Genomic DNA, 22,672 nt, shown 5'->3' with positions numbered 1-22,672 from the left:
CAAATTCTTTAGATTATTATGCGCCTCCTTATTTATTTTTTCATTAACAAGCTGTCGTGACACTGTCTTTGGGTACATATAATAATAATTTTATATTAAAAAAATTGACGTAAAAAATTATTAATTTAAATATGATAAAAATCGACTGAGTTTGAAATGTATATACATGGATTAAGTTGGAAACGAATTGATTGGGTATTATTTTCGAATTTTAATCTATTATTCTTTTAGCAAATTATGTATGTCGGTGTGATATCTAATTACAATTACAAATCCTTAGCCTTTAATAATTGATTTTCTCAATTATTGAAATTTTGATTTGATTTTATGAAATGAAAACTCCCAAGAAGCAATAATGTATTAGTTACCAAATTACAGGTCTATCATGCTTCTTTTTTTCTTAGCGAAATAAAAATATATTTATCTAAATATTAAATTTATATGATTTTAGAAAAAAATTAAAAATACTTGTATAATCATGAATGTCGTGATATCTTTGTTCGATTGCATAGTATTATTAAAAATAAATATTATTTCTAATCAATATTAGAAAATAAGAAATAGTATTTTTTGATTGACTAATAAGAAATAGGATTAATTACTCTTAAATCCCCTCTGAATATACAAAATTATATTTTTTTCAAGAAAAAAATTAAAATTAAACTTTTATTCTTTTCAAAAATTCACTATTTACACATGACTCCCTTTTATTAAGATTTGGACAAAAAATAGTGATGTTAGCCAAAAAAGTTATGTAATTTTTTAATTTTATCCCTCACTTAACATTTCTATGTAATAATTTTATACTCATAAGAGAAAAAATGTAATATAGTTAACCCACTCCCTCTCTCTCTCTCTCTCTCTCTCTCTCTCTATATATATATATATATTATGTAATATTTTTTTACTTAAGTCAATATTTTCCATCCAAACTTGAATGAAATTGAATCAGATATAAACAGAGGATTGTCAGAGGGAGTGAAAGTATAATTTCCTATTTTTATATGAGATATAACTGTAATTAACCCTAAAAAATAAATATGACGAGATCTATTCCGAACCCATCAGAAATCATATGAGACATATGATCTAGTTTTACTTAATTAAACACAGAACTTAATAATTGAACTCGTGATTATAATAATATTTTTAATTAAACCCATGATAAAAATAATATTTAAATGACTAACAAAAAGTTAAACATAGTGAAACCCATTTAAGGATCCATGAGAAGCAATACGATCTAATTGGTTCAATTAAACACATAATTTATATTGAACTCATAATTATGGTAAATCTTTTATCAATCGCTTGATATTAAAAATAACATTTGATCGACTAATACAAAATTAAACATAATAGAATTAATTTGAAATCCATTATAACTCATACAGAACACATAGTATAATTAATTTATTTTAAATTCAATCAGTATTCAAACCCAATAAAAATTATTAAAACCAACCCATCTGAGTTGGAACGTAAGTAATTAACATATAATTCAAGCTTTAATATACAAAATGAGCAATGGATAGAGAATTCAATTTTAAAAATATAAAAAAAATGAGTGATTATAAGTAATTAAAAAATCTAATTATTTCAAGTGTAAAAAAGATTGCAATATTTAAAAGTATTTTAGATATATTAAAAATAGGAAAATAATGAACTAATAGATAATTCACGTTCTAAAATAAAAATCGCATTTTATCCCCGATATTTTCTCAAATTAACTAAAAGACCTCTCTGTGTTTTAAAAATAAGTTAAAAGGACCTTATAATTTAAAAAATCCTGTATAAAACCCCGCTTCCATTAGAAATTAACATAAGGGTGTATTTTTGTAATTTTTTAAATGATGAGGTGTATTTACAGTTAAGAAAAAATTCAAAGAAGTCCCTTATAATTTATCCTAATAATTAAAGTGAGTTTAGTGAAATGATAAAAAAAAAGAATGAAAATTTATTTCAGTTCTACAAAAATACAAAAAATAAATAAATCATCAAAATAGCAATTTAATCAATCCGAGAATGCCAATGTTCAAACTGGAGGAACTGACTGCAACACCAACCGTAGAGAACCCGAAGTTGGTTCACTTCGCCCACGTGAACCCAAAACAGTCGCACCACATTTAGTTACGGCTCGATGAATTGACTAAAAGCCCCCGTAAACAAATCCTTATCTTTCCCGCCCTTAAAAGGACAGTTACGTAAATACATGCACCTTCGGAATTCAAGCGCCACTTTCTCTCTCTCTCTCCACTCACACAATCAAACTTCGAAACAAACACACACGAACTAGAGGGAGAACAGTAACAGGAGAATTTCGCAGTTTCTTTACAGCTTTTCTCGAATGGGTTCGATCGTGTTTCACACACAAAGCAACAAGAGGAAGAACAGGGTCAATTCGGAGAGGCTTTTCGAATTTGAGAATTTCGCAGTCCCGGATTCCATGAACAAGACTCTGTCCGGAGCCTTCAGAGATAACATTCGGATTTTTCTTCAGAACTTTGCCGAAATTGAAGACTACACCGTTAATGAAATGCCCGTGTGGTGTACTTCGCTCTTCTCTGAGAACGTAGGCGTTTTCCCGCTCTACACTATGGAAGAAACCGTTCGAAATTCTCTTGATCCTTTGTGCCATCATTGTGATTTATCAGGTGGTTTAAATTTCGTTCAGTATTTGGTTTTGTTTTGCTTCCAAATCTTACTTCTGGATGGGTTGGAATTTTTTTCACTGTGAATATGCGGTTTCTTTCTTTAATTTTACGATGATCTCTGCTTTTTTTCCCCCTCCCCATAAACTATATTTTCATATGTTTCTTGGTGAAGCTGAGCGGGTGTTCTCTCTCTCTCTCTCTCTCTCTTTTTAATTATTTGTGAGGTGAGAATTTTGCTCCGTTCGATTTATATTGATTCATTACATGTAGCGGGAGTATTATGTTTTTGCAGGATGGGGTCACCATTTTATTTGCAAGAGAAAGTACCATTTGATCATTCCTGCGAAAGAGAATTGGAATGAGCCATTGGACGAGGATTTTGCTGAAATTCAGAGCCATAATTTGTATGGCTTGATTCACTGTAACGGATATGGGCATCTCATCCGCATTAATGGTTTGAAAAACAAGTCAAGATTCTTCGCTGCTGATGATAGCATGGAATTCTGGGACCGTCTTTGCACAGTTCTTAGAACGAGGTTAATTGTTCTTCTGGAATTTTTTTGGGCTAATGCATTTGTGAATTCTACCGATTTTCAGATAAGTGTTATACTTTTTGCAGGAAGATTTCAGCTCTTCATGTTGCAAGAAGAGAAGCAGTTCGGCTTAGTTTGATCCACGGTGTAGCTTACGGAGAGCCATGGTTTGAGAAATGGGGCTATAAATTTAGTGGTGGAGTCCCTGGAATCGCAGAGCAATTTAATTCAGCAATCCTGTTTCTGAGCTCATTACGCCTTGATACAATAATCAGTGATTTAAAGAACAAGAGCCATGTAAGGAGGATCAGAGAAATGATAGAAATGTACAGAAAATTGAGTGATAAACCCCTGATCACCATTAGTGACTTGTTGAACTTCATGCTGGCTTTTGAATCAAGAATTCCAACGGGTATTTCTAATGCATGCAGCTTTGATTCGGGAACAGGGGAAACTCCAATGGGACTTGAGACGTTTGTGGATATAATGACAAAGGACTGCAGATGGTCTGCTAGGAGGCTGGAGGAAGTGCTCTTTGTGATCATTGATCAGTTAAAGAAGCACAAGGCAAATAACCTTGAAAGAGAATGCAGTATATCTAGGCAAGAACTGAGAGACGAGGCAAGAAAATCAATTGGAGATACTGGTTTGATTGATTTTGTGCTGAAATCTATCAAATGTTTTGCAGTGGATAATCAAATTGTTCGTCGTGCAATAAATCCCTTCTCCAGATTAGCTGAGTTCAGCATTCATGAAACTCAGCCAGGAACGTGTATTGAGCTACGCTTTGATTTATCACAGGATGTGCGTTTTCTTTGTGATAATGTGCTAGCAGGGTATTCCGAGACTCGGTTAGTGTTGTGCTCAAATTCATTCGTAAAAGAGTGGCCCGTTAAAGGGGAAACTACTAACCAAATGAAGTTGACATGTAAGGTTTTACCAACTTTTGATGAGTTGGAGACACAGTTCACAAGGCCATCGTCGCCGGGTGAGATTGTGGTAGTCGAGCCATGGATCACTATTGGCGACCTTAAAATGGTGGCACAGTGGGCCATGAGGGATACTTACTGTATTATGGATGAATTCGTGGTGAGCCAAATAGGAGGGTTGAGGAAAATTGACGACGAAAAGGTGGTACGCAGCATGGTGGATGATGGTGCCCAAGTTTGGGTGAGAGGGTATGGGCTGGACTGGTCTACATCCCTCAAATACGAGGATGGGTCCTGGCCGGAAATGCAGGGAATGAGCTTTGGCGCGTTTTGTAGCATAATAGAACAAATATGAACGATGGCGATGGTGATAAGACCTCTGCTTTAGCACTCACAGTTATTATGATGGAACGATGAAGTTTGTGGAACCTTTCAGCATGTAAGTAAAATTTTGTAGGTGCACATGAAGATGTTGGGTGTTCAAAGTTGTATGTAAAGGTAAAGATGATGAGCAAATTTAGCTCAACTGTCATATATTGGTACCTTGGTGAGTATCTAATTCTACACAATTATCTAACACTTTGATTGTTTTCTTTGTCATACATAGGCAAAAGGAGAAAATAATGCGCATTAAGGTATTAGGTATGTATGATCATTATCCATGGTCTTTCATTCAATACCATCCCACAATGTATGATCATTGATTATATAACCAATGTAACTATACGTGATTGATCTACAGTTTAAAAATAATAAAATACAATAATATTTATAATATAAATAGAGGGGCATGATGGGTAGAAAGAAATAATTAAAGGCACAAGTCATAGACATAGATTGAGGAAAATCATTACCCTTCAAAGATCATTACTTGCTATCATTGTATTGCTTGCCTTCCTTTTCAATCTTTGAGATCAAATCAATTAACCCTACGCATTTTCTCTTTCAAATTTAATTTTTTGTGATTTTATTCACCCTTTTCCTTTTTTAATGATTTCTATTCGTTTCTTTTAACAAAATTGACCAAGATAATATTATTACAATATTCAATACGTAATACAATAATATTTTAAAATTAATTAACAAATTTTAAAGTAAATAAAAAACAACATATTACTATTAAACATAAATTAAATATGCGTGATGTCAACCTTTAATCAATTCCATTTAAGACAACACTAAAATCACATTACTCCAAATTTTCCTTGCACATAGATGTTCAAATTAAGATTAGATTATGATAAATGAGAAATCCAAGTATGTTAAGATGAATTGATATATTAGTTTATTATACATCCTTTTTTATTGGGAAATTAATTTAAAATCCAATCAATTTTGGGGGATTTGGAACTTTATTTGGTTATAAATCCAAAGCCTAAATAGCTATAATCTGATTTTAGTTTTTAATCACATTCCATAATATCAACAAAAAGGAATTGAAAAGAAAAAAGAAAATAAAGTCTTATTTTTTTATTATATCAATATTAATTGAAATGAATTATAATAAGCTCACATAGAATAAGATAAATATCAACACGTCGTCGGACATCAACATTAATTATTAGACGAGATATCAAGAATAGAAAAAAATAAAAAACAAAGTATATTATTAATTTATTTTTCCAATTTAGGATGGAATTATTTTTAAAGGGAAAAAAGTGTTGAAAACAGAAGCGAAGAAGAATTTGTAGCAAAAGTGTTGGAAAGAGCAGGCGGCGCCTCCACGGACCCGGAAGCAACGGCCGAGATTAGCGGGACGGGCATCGGCTACAGCCCGATCCTCTCCCTCCGCCTAGTGGACCGAAAGGGCTGATCAGGTGGGACCCACGAGGATCCAACGGCCACGATGGACACACTTTCCCGCCAATAGCAAATCCTGATGATTGTGTGTGTGTGGGAACATCATTTGAAGGCCTTTTTCAGTATATATATTTTCAAAGATCCTTTTTTTTTTTTAATTTAAATTTAATTTAAAATTTCTTCCCTTTTTAATTTCTATTTCTTTTTTGTTAATTCACAAATTTAAATACCTCATTGGAATATCACTTTCAACCCTTTGAACTCTCTCTCATTGTTTGCTCCCATCCCATGCATTAATTTTGCCCTTCTCTGCAGTTCTTCTTCTTCTTCTTCTTCTTCAAATTTGTGTTTTTTTTTCTTGAAGAAAAAATTCTCTTGATTGTTTTCAAGTATCAATCGGAGAATTCGGCTTTGGATTAAGTTGCAGAAAATGGTAATTGTCGAGATCCGAATTAATGATTTCAGCTTGAATTTGATTCGTTACTGTTTCTTACTCTGCAAGACTCCTTGAAGTTCATTTGAGGAGTTCTTTTTTTCATCCACTCGAATCGAATTTAGCATTTCAGCTTGAAATTCGGTTACTTATGGATGTGATTGATCGTGTTTTTTCTTCTAATTATTCGCAGGTTGGATGTAAAATCCGGTTGAGGAAGAGAAAACAGGCGGAGTGGGTGAGTGGTTTGCTTCGGAGCAAATTCTTCGGTTCGTGCGTCGATCATGGGGAGTTGAGGAAGAATGAGAGGAATCTGTTCTGTATAGACTGCAATCTCTGCTTCTGTAAGCATTGCGTAACTTCTCCGGCTCATGACTGCCTCCATCGCCTCCTTCAAATCTGCAAATACGTCTACCACGACGTCGTTCGACTCCACGATATTCAGAAGCACCTCGACTGCTCTCTCATTCAAGTTAGTATATTCATTTGTTTATTTATTTATTAATTTTGACGCGTGTTTCGTTTTTTTTTTAAACAAAAAATAATCTTGTTTTTGAAGATAATTACGGATAATAGGTTGATCATTGGATTTGGATATGTACTGGATTCCATATAGATTAAGTTGCTTGTTCTTGTTAACTGATTTGGTAATTCATCATTATCTCATTGAACAGCAATGTTGAATTTGCAATTCTTTTGTCAACAACTTCTTACTACTACTTCCTTACAAATTTGTTGTACTTTTTCTTTTTCAAATCTGAATTCAAAGTACTATTCTGCCCACTTTTTCCTCCTCTTCTTGGGGTTGGGAGGTGGGGTGGTGCAATATGCAACCTTTGATTGTGAATCATTGATTGCTTAACTGAGTTAACTCTTGTTTTAGTTTATGGTTGCATATCATATAATAAGTCCGAAGAATTGATGGTTGAAGAACAAAATTTTAATTCACTTGCAGAGCTTGGAATTTTTTCTAGTAGTGGAATATGTTATTGTTTAGAGTAATTTGATGAGAAGAGGACATGAACTGGTTACTTTTTTCCATTAATTACGCATTTGTCATTTTCAATATTATTGTTTATCATTTTATGTCTTCAACAAACATAAGTAGTCATTAACAAAAAGTGTACTTCATAAAGCATTACAAAACTTCAATTTTCAACAGAACACCCAAAATAAAAACAAAAAAAGTAGGGTTCCCACATGTGATCATCACCCACCCCACCAAAGAAAAAAAAACTACAAAAGAAAATGGAGTGCTGCTCTAAAATTAAGCATGTTTACAGGCATACAAGATCAATGGTGAGAAGGCTGTCCATTTGAATCCCAGGCCTCAACTAAAAGATACAAAAAGTTCAAAAGCAAAGGGGGGAGGCACTTGCTGTGAAGCTTGTGGGAGGCACATACAAGACTTGCCCAATCGCTTTTGTTCCATTGCCTGCAAAGTAATCAAATCAATCCTCACTCTTAACTTTCAATATGCATTTTATTGGGTCGATGTCTTTGTCTTTCTAATATATGTTTCACCGATTGTTCCCTTCAACTCCATTGCACATTTGCAGGTTTCAATAGACACAGAGATCACAACAAACCAAAGCAACAGGATAATCTCCACGCCGATGTCTAAAGTTGGCCATCTACCAAATTTAGAGCCAGAGGACAATTCCTATGAAATCAAATACACTTCCAGCTCACTCTCCTTAACCGAGTCATCGTCAGAAGTAATCCAGGCATGGTCGAGTCCAGTTTTGAGGCCAAAGAAGATGTTGAACAAGAGAAAAAGCGTGCCAAGAAGGGCTCCCATGTGCTAGAAAACAGAACCCTCAAGTACACCATTTCATTTATTTGTTCCCATTACATTTGTGGCATGAAAGAGTTTGATATATAGTTTTATAATGAGAATAAGGGCCATAGGTTGTGAGTAAAATATGCTGCTAATGAGTCCCCATCCTAGTGTTCTGCTTGGTTTGTACAGCATAAAGATGGTGGTCTTGCTAGTGGCATTCATGTAAGTATTCTTTTTCATGCTTGTGCTTATTTGTCGCACCCACTATGTTTCTTCACATTTTTTAAAATACAAATCATATTTTCCATCTAGTTATATTTAATTTTAGTATTGGGTCGAGAAATAATTATGTTAGGCTAAGAACATTGCCACTTATTAGATTGATAGTGGTTTTCCTGTACGGAATAGTATCTTTAGGAATAATTTAAATATAATTAACTCTCTCTCTCTCTCTCTCCTGTATATATATATATACATATTTAAGAGTGCGATTAGAGTGATAGTGGTTTCTCTGTGCAAAATTAGTTTTTCTGATAACAATTTAAGTATAAATCTTAGTGTACTTGCGTGTATATATATATATACTATTGATAAAATTTGAGGGGAGGTTTAGGTGTATTTATATGTTATTTTACTAAATTATCTTTCTCAATATATATAGAGTAACTACTATTAATACAACAATTTTGATTAGTATAATATTAATAATTGTTCTTGCATGTAATGTTATAATTCAATATATAAAGTTTAATATCTTGCACATGATTATTAGTAGTATATATATAAAAGAGAAAAGAAGTAGCAAAAAGAAAAGGAGTAATGGATTGATTATAAAGTGGGTACATAATATTTTGGTATTGATAATGTGCAGCGTATTTGGTTAAGGTGTCAGAAAATGAAGATCTTTGTCGGGTCGGTGATAGTGATGGTGATGGTGATGGCGTCTCAAATTGTCCAATTCTGGTGGTGTAGTTGGGCCCCATTATTATGTATGTATTGTATGTAAACCCATCCCATGTTTGATGGGGTATAGTAGTGTGTGTGTGTGTGTGTGTGTTTGAATGGCAGACAGAGAGAGAGAGAGAGAGAGAGAGAGAGAGAGAGAGAGAGAGAGAGGTGAGTTGAAGAAATAAATAATATATGATGAGTGATGGGGTTCACTTCACCTGCATGATCACATGCTCATGCCACTATCACCATCCAGTCATCGCCCCCACTCCCACTCCCACCCCCACCCCCATTTTCCTTTTTCAACTTTTTTTAGAAAAGTATCCTTTATTCATTATTTCTCTATTTTCCTTATTAATAGATGACTTGTACAAATTCTACTTTTTCTTTTTATTATTTTTATCTAAAAAATTATATCTAGAGATGTAATAAATAGAGTAACACCCTACCCAAATCCATGGGTTATACCTAAGCAAGACCCAATAAATTAATTTATATCTAGACTTTACACTACCCTCTTCAAAACCCAACAGGTCTCTATACTCAAAGTTGTGCATTAAATTCTAAATTATGGATAAGACCCAAATCCATTTCTCTTTCTTATCATTTTCTTTTTATCTTTTTTGGGTTGGTGGTTAGGCAATTTTACTCGAACAAAATTAATAAATAATTAAAAAAATATAAATTAAAGTAAAATATATAAAATATATTAGATACAAGACCATATCCCTCAACAACTCTAAATTATATCCTTATCAAATTTGATGGTACCTTATTGTAATTTTGTTTCTTAAAGGGGATTATGATAGTTTGAGGCTAAATATTTCATTGTCCAAATACTTGGTACTTATAAGAAAAATAGATATTGTGGCACATAATATTTGCACGCACAATTTTTAATGATAATTTTATCCTATTGAAGCTTATTTTTTGTTTTTGTATATTAAAATTCATCATTGACTTACAATCTTAAATCTAAAATCTGTTTGATAACTTTTTCTAAAGCATTAATTGTCAATATCTTACTAAAATTAAATTGAAAATTAAAATTTTGTACGATATATGTTGATGCAACACAAATACTAATATATTATTTCTATTTTAATTAACAATAAAAAACTTAAATAAAACAGAAGTAAATTTACATGAAATTAATTATCTAAAGATACAATATAGGATAGTTAATTCAACGTGAGTTAGAAAATTGAAGGATATTTTTGTATTATAATAATTTAGCATAGTAGTGTCCAAACTATCATTTTAAATTTAAAAACCGTCTTCTCTGCATAATAGTAGAGATGATACATTGAGAATTTACCAAAATTGATAATTTGTCTAGTCCTAAATTAATGTTTTGTGCCAATAAATATTACATACTTTTTGAAGATATCTCGAAAACACCAAAGAGAAGTTGTGAAACTAAAAGCATGTGGAAAAATTATAAAAATAGATTAAATGATAGTTGAGGAGGTATAGTGTAGGAGACAAACAATCAAAGCAAAGAAATAATTATATTTACACTCATTGATTTACCATCCAATTATACGAACTATTCCTACCTTACAAAAACCACCCTGAAAGGAAGAAAACAAGTTTCCAAAAATAAAGATGATTTGTGCAAATGACATTGACATTTTTTATAGGTATATATGTATCTAAAAAAGAAGAATAATTTGTGTAAATAGACCATAGGTAAGGGGTATAAATATAAATATCTCTAAAAAAATCATTAATCTTTCTGCACACTTGGAAGAAAAGATTTCCATGGAATTTTGCAGAAATCTACAAAACCTACTGGCTATATAGCTCCAGCAGTTCCTGATATTTCCATAACATGTATCTATGATAAATATAAGAGCATATAGCATCCATTTGCGGACAGTATTACTTTGAGAGGAAAGTAATACATGATAAGACTGTACAACCTTAAATTACTCATTAATCCATGCTATTACCTTCCTACATGTTACTCATCCACAATCTGTCGTCCTGTGATGTAATGCAAAACTGGACGGATATGGATATCCAGGCGCTGTGTGATGATGATATCCATTCGCCACGTGCTTTACTTTTTGGACTGAGGATCAATTGACCCGTTGCACGACAACTCTCAATGCAGATATACAAGTATCCATCAAAGCCAATCTTGAATTTTGTCTGTCACATCTACGATAGCCTTAATCAGAGTGAAGCTTCCTTCTCTCACACCTTCTGACATACCACCTCGCATGTTTACGAAGGCCCAAGCCGATCATCATCTTAAGACTAGCAAGCATCACAAAGGTCATGGCTAACAACACTAAAATCCAAAAGATTCTCCATGGAAGTGGATGATATGGGAGATGGGCCGCATAAACAGGTCGGAGTACTCGAATTACCTAATACAGCACGAGTATCATCACAAACCACCAGTAAACACATAGTTGGTCCAACTTTAGTAGCTGGCATACGAGTGAACTCTTAAGCTTGGGGGAAAAAGAAATAATTATCTTCAAGTGCTAATAATAAGCTTATAGCATCACGAAGACGTCAATAATTCAACTTGAAAATGGTCGAGTTCTTCAGGAATTGCATAGGTCGTCCATTTTAGTAGCTGGGTTAAGGCTGTCTTCAAAGTGGGGGAAAATAGAAAATTTACTAAAAATAAGCACATAGCAACATTGGTTGCCCATATCATTACTTACCACACAAGCTGGTGCCAAAGGAACAAAAGTGAGGTTCTTCTTCCCATTCTCTGTTTGAAGATTTAATGTCTGGAAAAAGAGCATAAATTAGAAAGCTTGACTTATACATTATCCAAGCTCATAAAGTCAAGTTCTCCTAAAAACATTATCACCATTATCCAATCTCACCCGGAAAAGCAATTCATAATAATCAATCAAGGAAGAAGGTAAAGAAGAAAATACTATTTTGATTGATAAACAATAGGGTAAATTACAATGACCTTCCCTGAGGTTCGGCATAATTACGAATACCCACTTATTGTTTGAAAAATTACTAATAACCCACTGATTTTAACAGCCATCTATAAATTAGCCCAATTCGTTAAGTTTTTATTCATATTTTCTGGTGAACTGGCGAAAATGCTCTTGTAGATTAAGAATTATAATAAGTTTTTTTTTTTAAATTTTCTAATTTTTTTATAGACTAAGTGGATAATTTTTAAAAAAAATTCATCCACCCAACTCTTAGTTTTTTTTACAAAATTTTATTTTTTTTAAAAACAAAAAAAAAACAGTAAGGACAAACTTGACAATTTCATAACTTCATCCAAGGATAACATAATATCATCAAACATCGGGGGGTGTTCGTAATTTTTCAAACGAGGCCTGTATCCATAATTATGCCAAGCCTCAAGGGAAGTCGTTGTAATTTGCCCTAAAAAATATTTGCTATAAAGATACCTGCTTGCAAAGATCTTCCAGAAATTCGGAGAATGCAATCGGCTTTATGTCATTGAACTTAGCAATAAATGAGTGTTTTATTATATCAATCATAACTTCACATATGTAAACAACCAGCGCATTCTGCAAGATGCACACAAGAAAATGATCAGAATATGGACTCGTAATCCAACTTCTCTGTTCCATTTACTACTTGAGTGATGTTAATTTGTACCATATCTAAGCGGATACTTACACAAAGAAAACTTTCAAACCAAGGACCCTCAGCTTCCAGTATATTTTGAGCTAAAACAAAGATGACAAATGCTGATATATGGAACCGCTCAACTGAATCTGGACATGAGCAATTAACGAAAAGAATATGTCAGATTGCTTTTTCCAACCAGAAAAACATAATAGCTGATGTACAAACATAACATTGTCTAGCTAAAAATTAAAAATATTGAGGAAACATTGTAGAGGTCTAATGTCTATCAGATATGCACATGGCAAGAAATAATAGTTGCACAGTACTTGCAGAAAAGGGCGCAACTACTCAGTCCAAGTACATCAAAAAGACAATCTTAGCAAGTGGGAGAGGTTTCAAAGGTTTTAGGAACTGGCAGTTCTAATGTAGTAGGATTTGTTTGAATTTAAACACAAAAATGTCAAGTTTCCAAGGATCAGTTGGACATTCAGCCCTGTACTGAAGCAGATGATCAGCAATGAAGCAGCACCAGAGAGTATACTCTCGTACATTTCTTATAGAGACATCCGAATTTTTTGTTGAACCAGATCTTTTTGATATGCAAATAATGTATGGAAATGAAGCTAAACCAAACATTGTAATATAAAAGCTTTCGGACAGGTCAAACATCACTCACCAAAGTATACCAAACTGTGAACATTGTCCTTGCTATAACGTTTGAACACGTTGCTTTTAATCTCAGCAAAATTGTTAGAAACAAGCATAGCAAATAGTGCGTTATTATGAGCAACTATACAGGTTGACAAAGTAATTGCCTGAGCTAATAAGATGAATGAATGAATGAGTATGAGCAGTTAAGGAATTACAGTGATGCAAGACTTAATAATAAAATAGTTCCAGTATAATAAAAATAAATGTATTATGACCAGAAGGATATTAGAAGAAGCAACTGCTAAGGCTTCATCTGAAATAAATCTCCACAACCAAAATTGCATGTTTTCCGGTGAGCAGTTTGCTAGTCCATCTGCTGAATTGAACAGAGCTTGCATTACATCACCACCAAAACTTTGGCATAATTTATCAAATATCTGCCAACAAAAGAGCAATATTATCTTATAACCTCTATTACACATACAAAAGGCCAAACACTAAATAAAATGCTAGAATTCCAGCAGTAGGGTCAAGCAAAAGCTGTAAAATTCATACTAGAAAAAAATCTGTTTACATACAAAACTTGATAGAAGAAATTACAAATAACAGATTATATTTGAGAGTAAATGGAAACAAGGATATGAAAAATTATCTCGGTCAAGTAAATTTAACCGAGGATTACTGTCCCCCACTTCCCCTCAACAGTGCTTTCAGCAGCAATGAAGTTAAGTAGTATAGTATTGCTATTAGTTCATACAGTTTCAACTTAATTTTTCCCCTCAAATTATATTCAAAATTTTAAGTTTCATACTATTTGCAAAAGATAATTGATTCATGTCTTACACCATAATTCTACACAGATTTAGCTACTAAAAAAAATTAACTAACTCAATTATAATATTGAAGAATGTAAAACAGCTAGTGTTATTTTCAGGTGTTGTGTTTTAAGTGCAGGGTTTGTCATTAGGATGGTAATGTTTAGATGAAAGGGGAACAAAAAGGAAAATGGGTAATGCTATTGAAACTATGGTATCCAGATAGTTGCTCCATTATTACTAGGTCTCTCTTGGCAGTGTCCACAGTGAACCATGAATCAGCATGTCGAAAAGTTCTTTGGAGCATTTTCCAGCCCTTTTCAATAGCAGAACCATTTATTCTTAATAATTTACCACACCATAACAGAGTTCAAACTTCATGTTCAAGATACGTAGAACTTTAAAACCAAAAACTGGAGTAAGACAAGTATCCTAATTGGAAGTCCTATGGACATAAATCAGAAAACAACTCATGTGACAATAAAGTTGACCATGGTTCTAATTCGTATCATACCTCCAAGACATTGTAGACCACGTAAAGCTTAATAATTCCTTGGCCACGGATCATGTGATAAATTAAGCTGATATCTGATCCAGACAAAAATAATTAGAACAAATTATCATTATGCACTTTCCGAGGTGGATTAGGTATTGATTGGGAGTTTAGTCACCAAGCAAGCCAATAAATCTTGGGAAAAGAACTGCACAGAAACTTGGTGAAAGAATGTGGACCAAATATATTTACTAGACCTGCTTGTTGTAATAGAGTGACTCCACTAACCAGGACGACAAAGCAGCCAAAATCAGAGAGCTCCGCTGATGAAGGCCTCTTGAACTGCCTGCCACAGTCATGGTTAAATTACTCTGTAACAAACAGGGTCCCTTAAGAATTAAATGGTATAATTACATCACAACCGAATCAAGCATTCAGATTTGAACAAGTTGGCTGCTACACTGTACTTACAGATATGTGTTGATGCAGGGTACAACACAATCACAAAGAACACAGGAATAAAAGGATTAGACCTACCTAGCAGCTTTAGCCATTATTCAAGATGCTTTAAATATTATACCAACAGCTAAAAATTATCCCTCTTTTGTCCAGTTAATGAGCTTAAAAGACTGGGTACACAAACACATACACTCAGGGCACATGAGTGGAAAAGCTGAATCTCTAACAATAATAGCGTTTGAAAACTGCATGCTATCAAGGTGTGCTTAATTTGCCTCCTCATATGCATTAGGATTCATTTTGTTCTATTCAAGAAAACTTAGATTCTTTATCTCATATCAAGTAATATTTAGTTAAGTGAACATCCTAGAAGGGTAAGTTGTGTGTCCATCGAGAATTTTGGCTATTGCAATGAGGTTAATTGCATTCTCTTACCAGTCAATTCACTATGACACTTAAAAAAACGATACCTATGTTATAATACATTACTAAAAGAATAGCCCTAAACCTGGCCAAGGATATTGGTGGTTGCGCGAGTGTAGCACTTGTCAATTTGCGAAACTATGCTCATACCCTGGAGAGTGTTTTAAACTTTTAGGGAAGAACACATAACTGAGTGCCTCCTCTGTAAGATCAGATCACCTGGTGGTTAAAATGAAACTGGAACTAGAGACCTCATGTGCCAGTTGTAATAATCTAAGCAACTCCTGGGTACTTAGTGAGCCAATCCTCAATTTCATGCTTACTCTATTTCTAATGATGAGAAAATCATTGGCCTCACAAAATCTTTGAGCTTTCTGCTTAATGTATTACAGAAGAAAATAACAAAACTTATATGATTAATTGTGTGAGCTCATGAGTAAACTTCTGGGATCCATGGGAATATATCAGACCTATACTATTTCTGTTGAACATTCCAATAGAATTTTAATAAAGGTGAGATGGTTAAAGGTCCTCGTGTTGACTATAATGCCAGACAGACAGAAGAACTCAGATACCATTAATTTCAACAAGCCTTTCAGAAATCTTTTCCTTGTTCTGCTTCTTTTTTTGGCTATCTTGTTAGACCAGCACGATTAATGTCTCAAGACATTCTTATTAACCTATGAAATGCCAAGTCATGGATATTTCATGCTCATCTTAAACGGGCTTAGAACAAGCTAGCTTTCAATTTCGCCTGGCATGGTGTATGAAACACATATTTACCTAGAGGACTGAAGAAATAACATAGAACATTTTACTCCAGAAGGAATTGACTAGAGAGAGATGGAACTGACCTGGTTTTAAGAAGCCTCCAGAAGGTCATGATGATCCTAGTTGGCATGATGGTTAAGAGTGACAGGAATGAGTCGAAGCAGACAAAGAAGCCAAAATTGATAAGCTGCAAATGATCATGCAAATCTTTTCATTAAACATCCAATAAATGGAATTCAACTCCTAACTAACACAACATTTGACTATTCCCAGAAGCAAATCAATGTGGTCCTACACCGTCAATTGAAAAAGGAAAAGAATAACGAGACCTGATTTCATCTGATTTACTAAATTCCAGAAATGATACAGCCAGAAACGACACATAAAACACTAAATGTGCATATCCATTAATGAGAAAGAGAAACCAGCCACCAAGTAAAAACAAATAAAGGATGAGTTACATCAAAATTTGCAAGTAAATCAAATCAGACAAGTTTACCACCTTACCAGTTCACAACGCCATGGCAGTCGGAATATAGTATCATAAACTCGTTCCCGTTCTTTTTCATTGCCAATGGTGGTAGTGCTCCGCAAGGCATTTCCAGCATACATTTCTTCCATGAAATATTTCATTGGTGACTTCTCCACGGGAAATGTATCTGATAGAAAATCACAATTTTGTCACTAAGAGAACAGGAAATATAAACAAGAAAATCAAAACCTGAGTTAATAAGCAATCAGATGCTCCATTACTAGCAGATGTAATCATCATAAGGTTTAAAATTTCCAAACCCGGAAGCCAAGCAAAAACGGTATTCATCAAATCAGCGAAGGACACACATTCACCAACCCAGCTTATGATGAACTGACTTTTTCATGGTACTCTAAACCAAAAGATGACAAAGCAAAAAATAGTAAGTGCAACACTGTCAAAATGGAGACAGTCGGCCTTCTCAGCACACTGCATGCTCCTATACATAACCAACAGAATGGGAGAACCAACATTTTGTGTGGCGCATAGAAAGGTGCATCTGTTTTAATTTTTGGAAAAAGAAAAAGAATCAGTGTAGGCAGCTAAAAATATAGCAACCGAACAGAAGATTCACCAATAATTCCATCTACTTGGAGTTACTTGAGCACAAATTACAGTGATCCAGAAGATCCAAGGAAGAAATGGGTGACAGTTTCAACTCAAACAGCAGACAACCATGGAAGCACAATAATAAGGTGGGAAATAAGCAAAATACTTATTTTGCCATCATATGTTCATGTATGGGAATCCCAAACATTTGAATCTCTCTATCCACAAGATTAGTTTTGAATACTAGATAAAAGTTTAACAACAATGCAGATAAAAATGCAAAGAAAGGAGCATAAAGTTTGGTTCAATTATGGAGAAGGCATCACAAATATACCATTTCTGTGTTAAGATCAGAAATGTTCGCCATCTCAAACTTTGATTCTACATGAGTAGGAGTATAGTAAAGTGAAAATCATTGTCGTACTATATCCAGCATTTCTAAGAAGATGGCTGATTAATTTTTCACAATTGTAATTGCTCCTTAAGCTACTATTATGGCTGAAAAAGAATACCATTAACAGAGGACTTCTGTAAGTGTCCTCAATTGAACTGCTTCACATTTTACAGTCACTAATTTTACGCTGCCAGAACTACTACGGGAATTTCGAATTTGCTAATTCACCATTTCACCATCTACTTAAACACACATATCCTAAAATTGTAAAATACCAGAACTGAATCCTGATTTGAAGATCAATAGTCAGACTTCCAATAGCACTTTGCTCCAATCATAAACGCCATATCACACACGCAAACACAGTTGAAATCAACAAATCCGGAGGATAAAATCAACTTACAATTGGGATCTTCAGCCATTAATTTCTTCCAATCCAAGGTACCCTCCTTCTCCAATTTCCTACCGTTCAACTCCACTCGCTGGTCCGAACTGATTTCCGTACCAGCACTCCGATCCTCTCCCGTTTCTTCCTTCACCTTTTCATCGTTTTTACCACTCTCCTCACTCACCATCTCCGTACTCCCTCCATTCATCGCATTGCCTACATTCCTCTGCCTCAACTCCCCGAACTGCGGCAGCTGTGTCACTGTACGCACCGCGGAATCACCCTCGTTATCAACATCCGGTACCACAGCAACCTCCGTCACTGTACCCACCGTACAACTGTAATTCACATCTCCATTGATCCCAGATACTTCAGTCATTACATCCTCAGAAATCACCGACGACTCCTGGAGGCTTTTTCCTCTTCTGCTCTTCTTCTTCTTCTTCTTGCGCGAGGGAGATGATCCCGCGCGGTCCCCAAGCGCGGGGGGATCGGAGATAGAGCGGGACAAGGAGGCGGTTGTAGTGGGGGACATCGCATCGTCGTAATCCGAGACCGCTAGGATGTCGAAGGACAGTTTGGGGGGAGGGCAGTGGCAGTCGTTTGGGGGGGAATTACGTTAAGAGATGTGCAGCGAGAGACGGAAGGTGACAACACTGTGGTGTCAGAGCGAATAGTTGTCAGCCACGTGTATGCTCCTGCGTGGGAGTTTGGACTTTCTTTTTGATAAATTCTAAAAACTTGATCCTTTCGAGCTCATTATTGGGCTGGTCTTTGATTTAAGTATATTGGGCTTATTTGGGCCTCATTTAAGGTTAGTGGGTTTAATTAGTTTGGGCTTTGGCTGTGAACTTTCTTAATGCTACATTTGAATTTGGGAAAAAAAAAAAAAAATTCAAATAAGTACTTATTGAAGGATTTGAAATCTATCAATATTGAACAAATCATAATTCAGATTTAAAGATAGAGCGTTTGAAAATAATAACACTGAGTGTATCACTATCATTGAACATCAATTAGAAACAATTGAACTGGCATCAAACTCAAGTTTCACCACACTCTATCCCCATTGTAATAAATAAAATTGGAGGGCTCCAAAATTCTCTTACTTCTATTAAAATGTTCTTTTCCATTAAAATGTAGCTCTAACATAGATAAGGAGCCGAATTTCAATGCATAAATTCACACCACATTTGGTGATATGGAGAAATAATTATTATTGTTTGATTATCTGTACTAATATTAAAAAAAAAAAAAATCACTCACAAACGATGATTTATAATATTATAATACTGATAGGATCCAATTTTCGAAAGTCGTCTATGGTTTGGCTTCTGGACTGGGGGGAGGGGGAACGAGCTTGGTACTTGCACAAAGGAGAGGTGTCGGACTTGACTCGACGTGAGCACTCCAACACTCAAGTTAAGTCGCGTGATAGATTATGTCGAATATCAGTATAAATAGTAAAAATTGATTAATCAATAGTTACCTTGACTTTCACTCGAGTATATATACTTAAGATGATTTGTACGGACGACATCTGTCCTCCCCTGTGATACCGACATGTGTCCCCCATCCAGCATCCTCCACCGACTTATGTACTTGATGGGTTTTAATGGGCCTCACTCATTCCCTAAGCTTGTATTATCCTTGGGATGCTTTTGAGCATATTTTTAGCACTCTGAGTCTTGTCTTTTTTATCCACATCATATATCAATTTTTTTTATTGCGTCATGATATTCCTAAGTTAATTTTTTTAATTAATTATTTATTTTTTAAATATGATGTGTGGATTTATATTTTTTATTTTTATTTAAAATATATTTTAAAATATAAAAAATTATTTATTTTATACATACAAATACGACCTTGACACAAAAATTAGTCACATAAAAATAAAAAGAGAATCAAGAGGTAAGGGTACGTGTTAAATTATTTATGAGGGAAAAGGAAAGAAAATGAGACAAAAACCTAAGGAAATGATTTTTTGTTCCTCTTTGGTTCCATTGGAGCCGACAGATTGTAAGGAATATGGTGAAGGATTTTTCATCAGATTGATCAATTATACATCCATCATCATATGTAAATTACTTCAACAATTAGTCTATAATGTAGCCGTAAATGTATATATTGTTTAATATTCTTGAGACTATATAATAATAATATGTAGACCTCAATCATCCCAACTCACCTGCCGACCACAACATTCTTCTTGTAGTGTTCGTTCTCTAATATAAGATCCAAATGTCAAGTTGTCCGCATAAACAAATACAAGACCACTTAGGCACAACTCATGTCGTTACTCTTTAGGCTTGACAACCTCAATTTTCCCAACATTTATTTCTACCCTCCAATTGAGACTTCCTTAGTACAACTCCCTTCCTACAACCACAAACAAAAGGCTCGTTCTAGCTCACAAGATGCAAAGGCGATTTCGCCAAGTCTTCACTTCTGTGAAAGAACACACGTGTGTCAGCTATGCGAAAATTGTCAGCATGGGAGGGTTCTGTGATATCGATCTCATAATAGTGAAAGCAACTTCTCCGGATGATTTTCCATTGCCAAATAAGTATGTCCATGAATTCTTGAAGATCTTCTCCATCTCTCCATCCTCTTACCGGGCTTTTGCCCTAAGCTTCTCTCGTCGGTTTGGCAAGACTCGATCCTGGAGAGTTGCCATTAAGTGCCTACTCCTTCTCCATCGCCTCCTCCGGGCCTTACCTGATGATAGCCCTTTCCGAGTGGAGCTCGTACGGGCTCGAGCAGATGGGCTATTGTCTCTCTACCCAAGTAACTTTCGCGATTTCTCATCCTCGGCTTCTGAGGATTACACGTCTTTCATAAGATCATATGCAAGACTATTGGATGAAGCCCTTGATTGCATTGCCATGGAAGCAATACAAGACGAAAGAACCCCTTACCTAGACATAGACAGCATTGTTTCGGACAAAGTAGAAAACCAATTGCTTGATGAAGAAAAGTTACCACTGGAAATGCAAGACTTGGGGAGAATGATAGAAGTCTTGCCTCAGCTCCAAACGCTAATCGACCGTGCCATAGATTGCTGGCCTGTCGGTGTAGCCGCCACAAGCTTCCTTGTGCAATCGGCCATGAAACATATTACAAGAGACAGCTTTTCATTCTACACTACCTTTAGAAGAGAGATTGTGGTTGTCTTAGAGAACTTGATTCAATTACCATATCGGAGTTGTGTGGCAGCCTTCGGTATCTACAAGAAAGCAGCCTTCCAAGCTGACCAGCTGTGTGAATTCTATTCACAGTGCAAGAATATGGGATACTGTGGATCCTATGAGTACCCCTTGATAGACCGGATTCCGGAGATTCAAATCCAGGCACTGGAAACCTTTCTCAATGGAATGTGGCAGCTAACTGATCACTCATCTTCATCCAACATTTCGACACAGACGTCCGATATGCAATCTCCCTCAACGGACAACTACAGCGATAAACAAGCAATAGAGTTGGTTGAAGTAGGAAAGAAAGACATGGAACTGGAGCCCCTGATACAGTGGGAAGTTGAGAACAATAGTGTAGGTTGGGAGGATCTTTTAGAGGCCTCTGTCAGTAGTAATTCATTCATGGCTTCAAGAAATGAGTGGACATATGGGAATCATTGGGCTGAAGGAAATGGAGGACAATTACAAGTATACAATACTTATGTTCTCCAAATGACCTCAAACCCTTTCTATCAGCAGCCACAGAGGACAACCATCTATTATGGATCATGTCCTAGTACCCCCATAATCCACTCATGGGCTCTTTAATTGATGCTACTTGCAAGAAAAGTGATCAATATGCATTGAGTTTTGGTGCTTGTTCCCTTCTTAATTTCTTTCTGTTTTTCTACTAGTGTTTCAGATTTAAGTAATTAGTGAAAGAGTTGATCTATTTCCAAGATTGGAGGAATCATTCAATGATGAACGGTTTTGGGTGTAACATTCAACCAGATCTAAATTAACAATTTTGGGTGTAACATTAAATTGTTTTTTCAAAACCGTATCCTAAATTAATACTTTTTCTGGGAATTTTTGGCTTCAAAAATTGCATTCAAGGAGGCTGCTTTTTACCCCTAAACAGAAGCGGGGAAATGAACCTCCTTTCTCATAATGTAATCCATCTTTCACTACCAAGACGCAGAATCTGAAAATTTTAAGTTAATGAAAGAGAGTCGAAGAACAAATAGCACAAAATGTTTATGTTCGCACAATACAATTTGGCATTATGAATGTATATAATATTAAGGGTTCCTTTTCTTTCGATGAAAAAGTGACGAGGGTTTCACTGATCAGGGCAATAAATCAGATTTCCAAGGGATTCCGAACTTGTTTCAAAAGTGTGGCAGCAATATTTGAGTCCAACAAATGTGAATGATAAGAGAACAAGGGCAAGCGAACTACAAAAAAACTTTCAATGTTTAATTTGTACATTATCCTTTCTGGCTAGTTTGAACTTGTATAGCAATGTACACAAGGAGCAGATATTCTCGCTCACAATCTACTTGGTTA

At 34.9% G+C, this 22,672-nt stretch overlaps 4 protein-coding genes across 5 annotated transcripts; 3 read left to right on the top strand and 1 right to left on the bottom strand.

The window, feature by feature from the left end:
- LOC105156316 (PHD finger protein At2g01810) lies at positions 2,348–4,618 on the top strand. The gene is made up of 3 exons (XM_011072413.2): positions 2,348–2,654; positions 2,947–3,190; positions 3,274–4,618. The coding sequence occupies exons 1-3, from the start codon at positions 2,348–2,350 to the stop codon at positions 4,469–4,471; spliced, it is 1,749 nt and encodes a 582-aa protein (XP_011070715.1). The 3' UTR covers positions 4,472–4,618.
- Positions 6,168–9,199, top strand: LOC105156178. 2 transcript variants are annotated; one of them, XR_847348.2, is made up of 5 exons: positions 6,168–6,349; positions 6,543–6,821; positions 7,633–7,791; positions 7,909–8,354; positions 9,004–9,199. XR_847348.2 is itself a non-coding variant. In XM_011072247.2 (4 exons), exons 1-4 carry the CDS (start codon positions 6,347–6,349, stop codon positions 8,155–8,157), a joined length of 690 nt encoding a protein of 229 aa, XP_011070549.1. In that variant the 5' UTR covers positions 6,168–6,346; the 3' UTR covers positions 8,158–8,472. The 2 variants fall into 2 exon arrangements, 1 of the variants encoding a protein (XP_011070549.1); XM_011072247.2 differs by lacking the exon at positions 9,004–9,199 and having other exon boundaries at positions 7,909–8,472.
- Positions 10,774–18,720, bottom strand: LOC105156177 (protein POLLEN DEFECTIVE IN GUIDANCE 1). Its single transcript, XM_011072246.2, has 11 exons — positions 18,162–18,720; positions 16,791–16,942; positions 16,367–16,470; positions 14,888–14,976; positions 14,652–14,725; positions 13,609–13,759; positions 13,348–13,515; positions 12,720–12,817; positions 12,485–12,607; positions 11,765–11,833; positions 10,774–11,458 (listed from the first exon to the last, which is right to left on the bottom strand). Exons 1-11 carry the CDS (start codon positions 18,679–18,681, stop codon positions 11,258–11,260), a joined length of 1,749 nt encoding a protein of 582 aa, XP_011070548.1. The 5' UTR covers positions 18,682–18,720; the 3' UTR covers positions 10,774–11,257.
- On the top strand, positions 20,270–21,982 carry LOC105156315 (putative clathrin assembly protein At2g25430). Its single transcript, XM_011072412.2, has one exon. The coding sequence runs from the start codon at positions 20,567–20,569 to the stop codon at positions 21,929–21,931; it is 1,365 nt and encodes a 454-aa protein (XP_011070714.1). The 5' UTR covers positions 20,270–20,566; the 3' UTR covers positions 21,932–21,982.

The sequence above is a fragment of the Sesamum indicum genome, linkage group LG2 (assembly GCF_000512975.1).
Source record: "Sesamum indicum cultivar Zhongzhi No. 13 linkage group LG2, S_indicum_v1.0, whole genome shotgun sequence".
Taxonomy (NCBI): domain Eukaryota; kingdom Viridiplantae; phylum Streptophyta; class Magnoliopsida; order Lamiales; family Pedaliaceae; genus Sesamum; species Sesamum indicum.
This window is presented reverse-complemented; position numbering and strand designations above follow the sequence as displayed.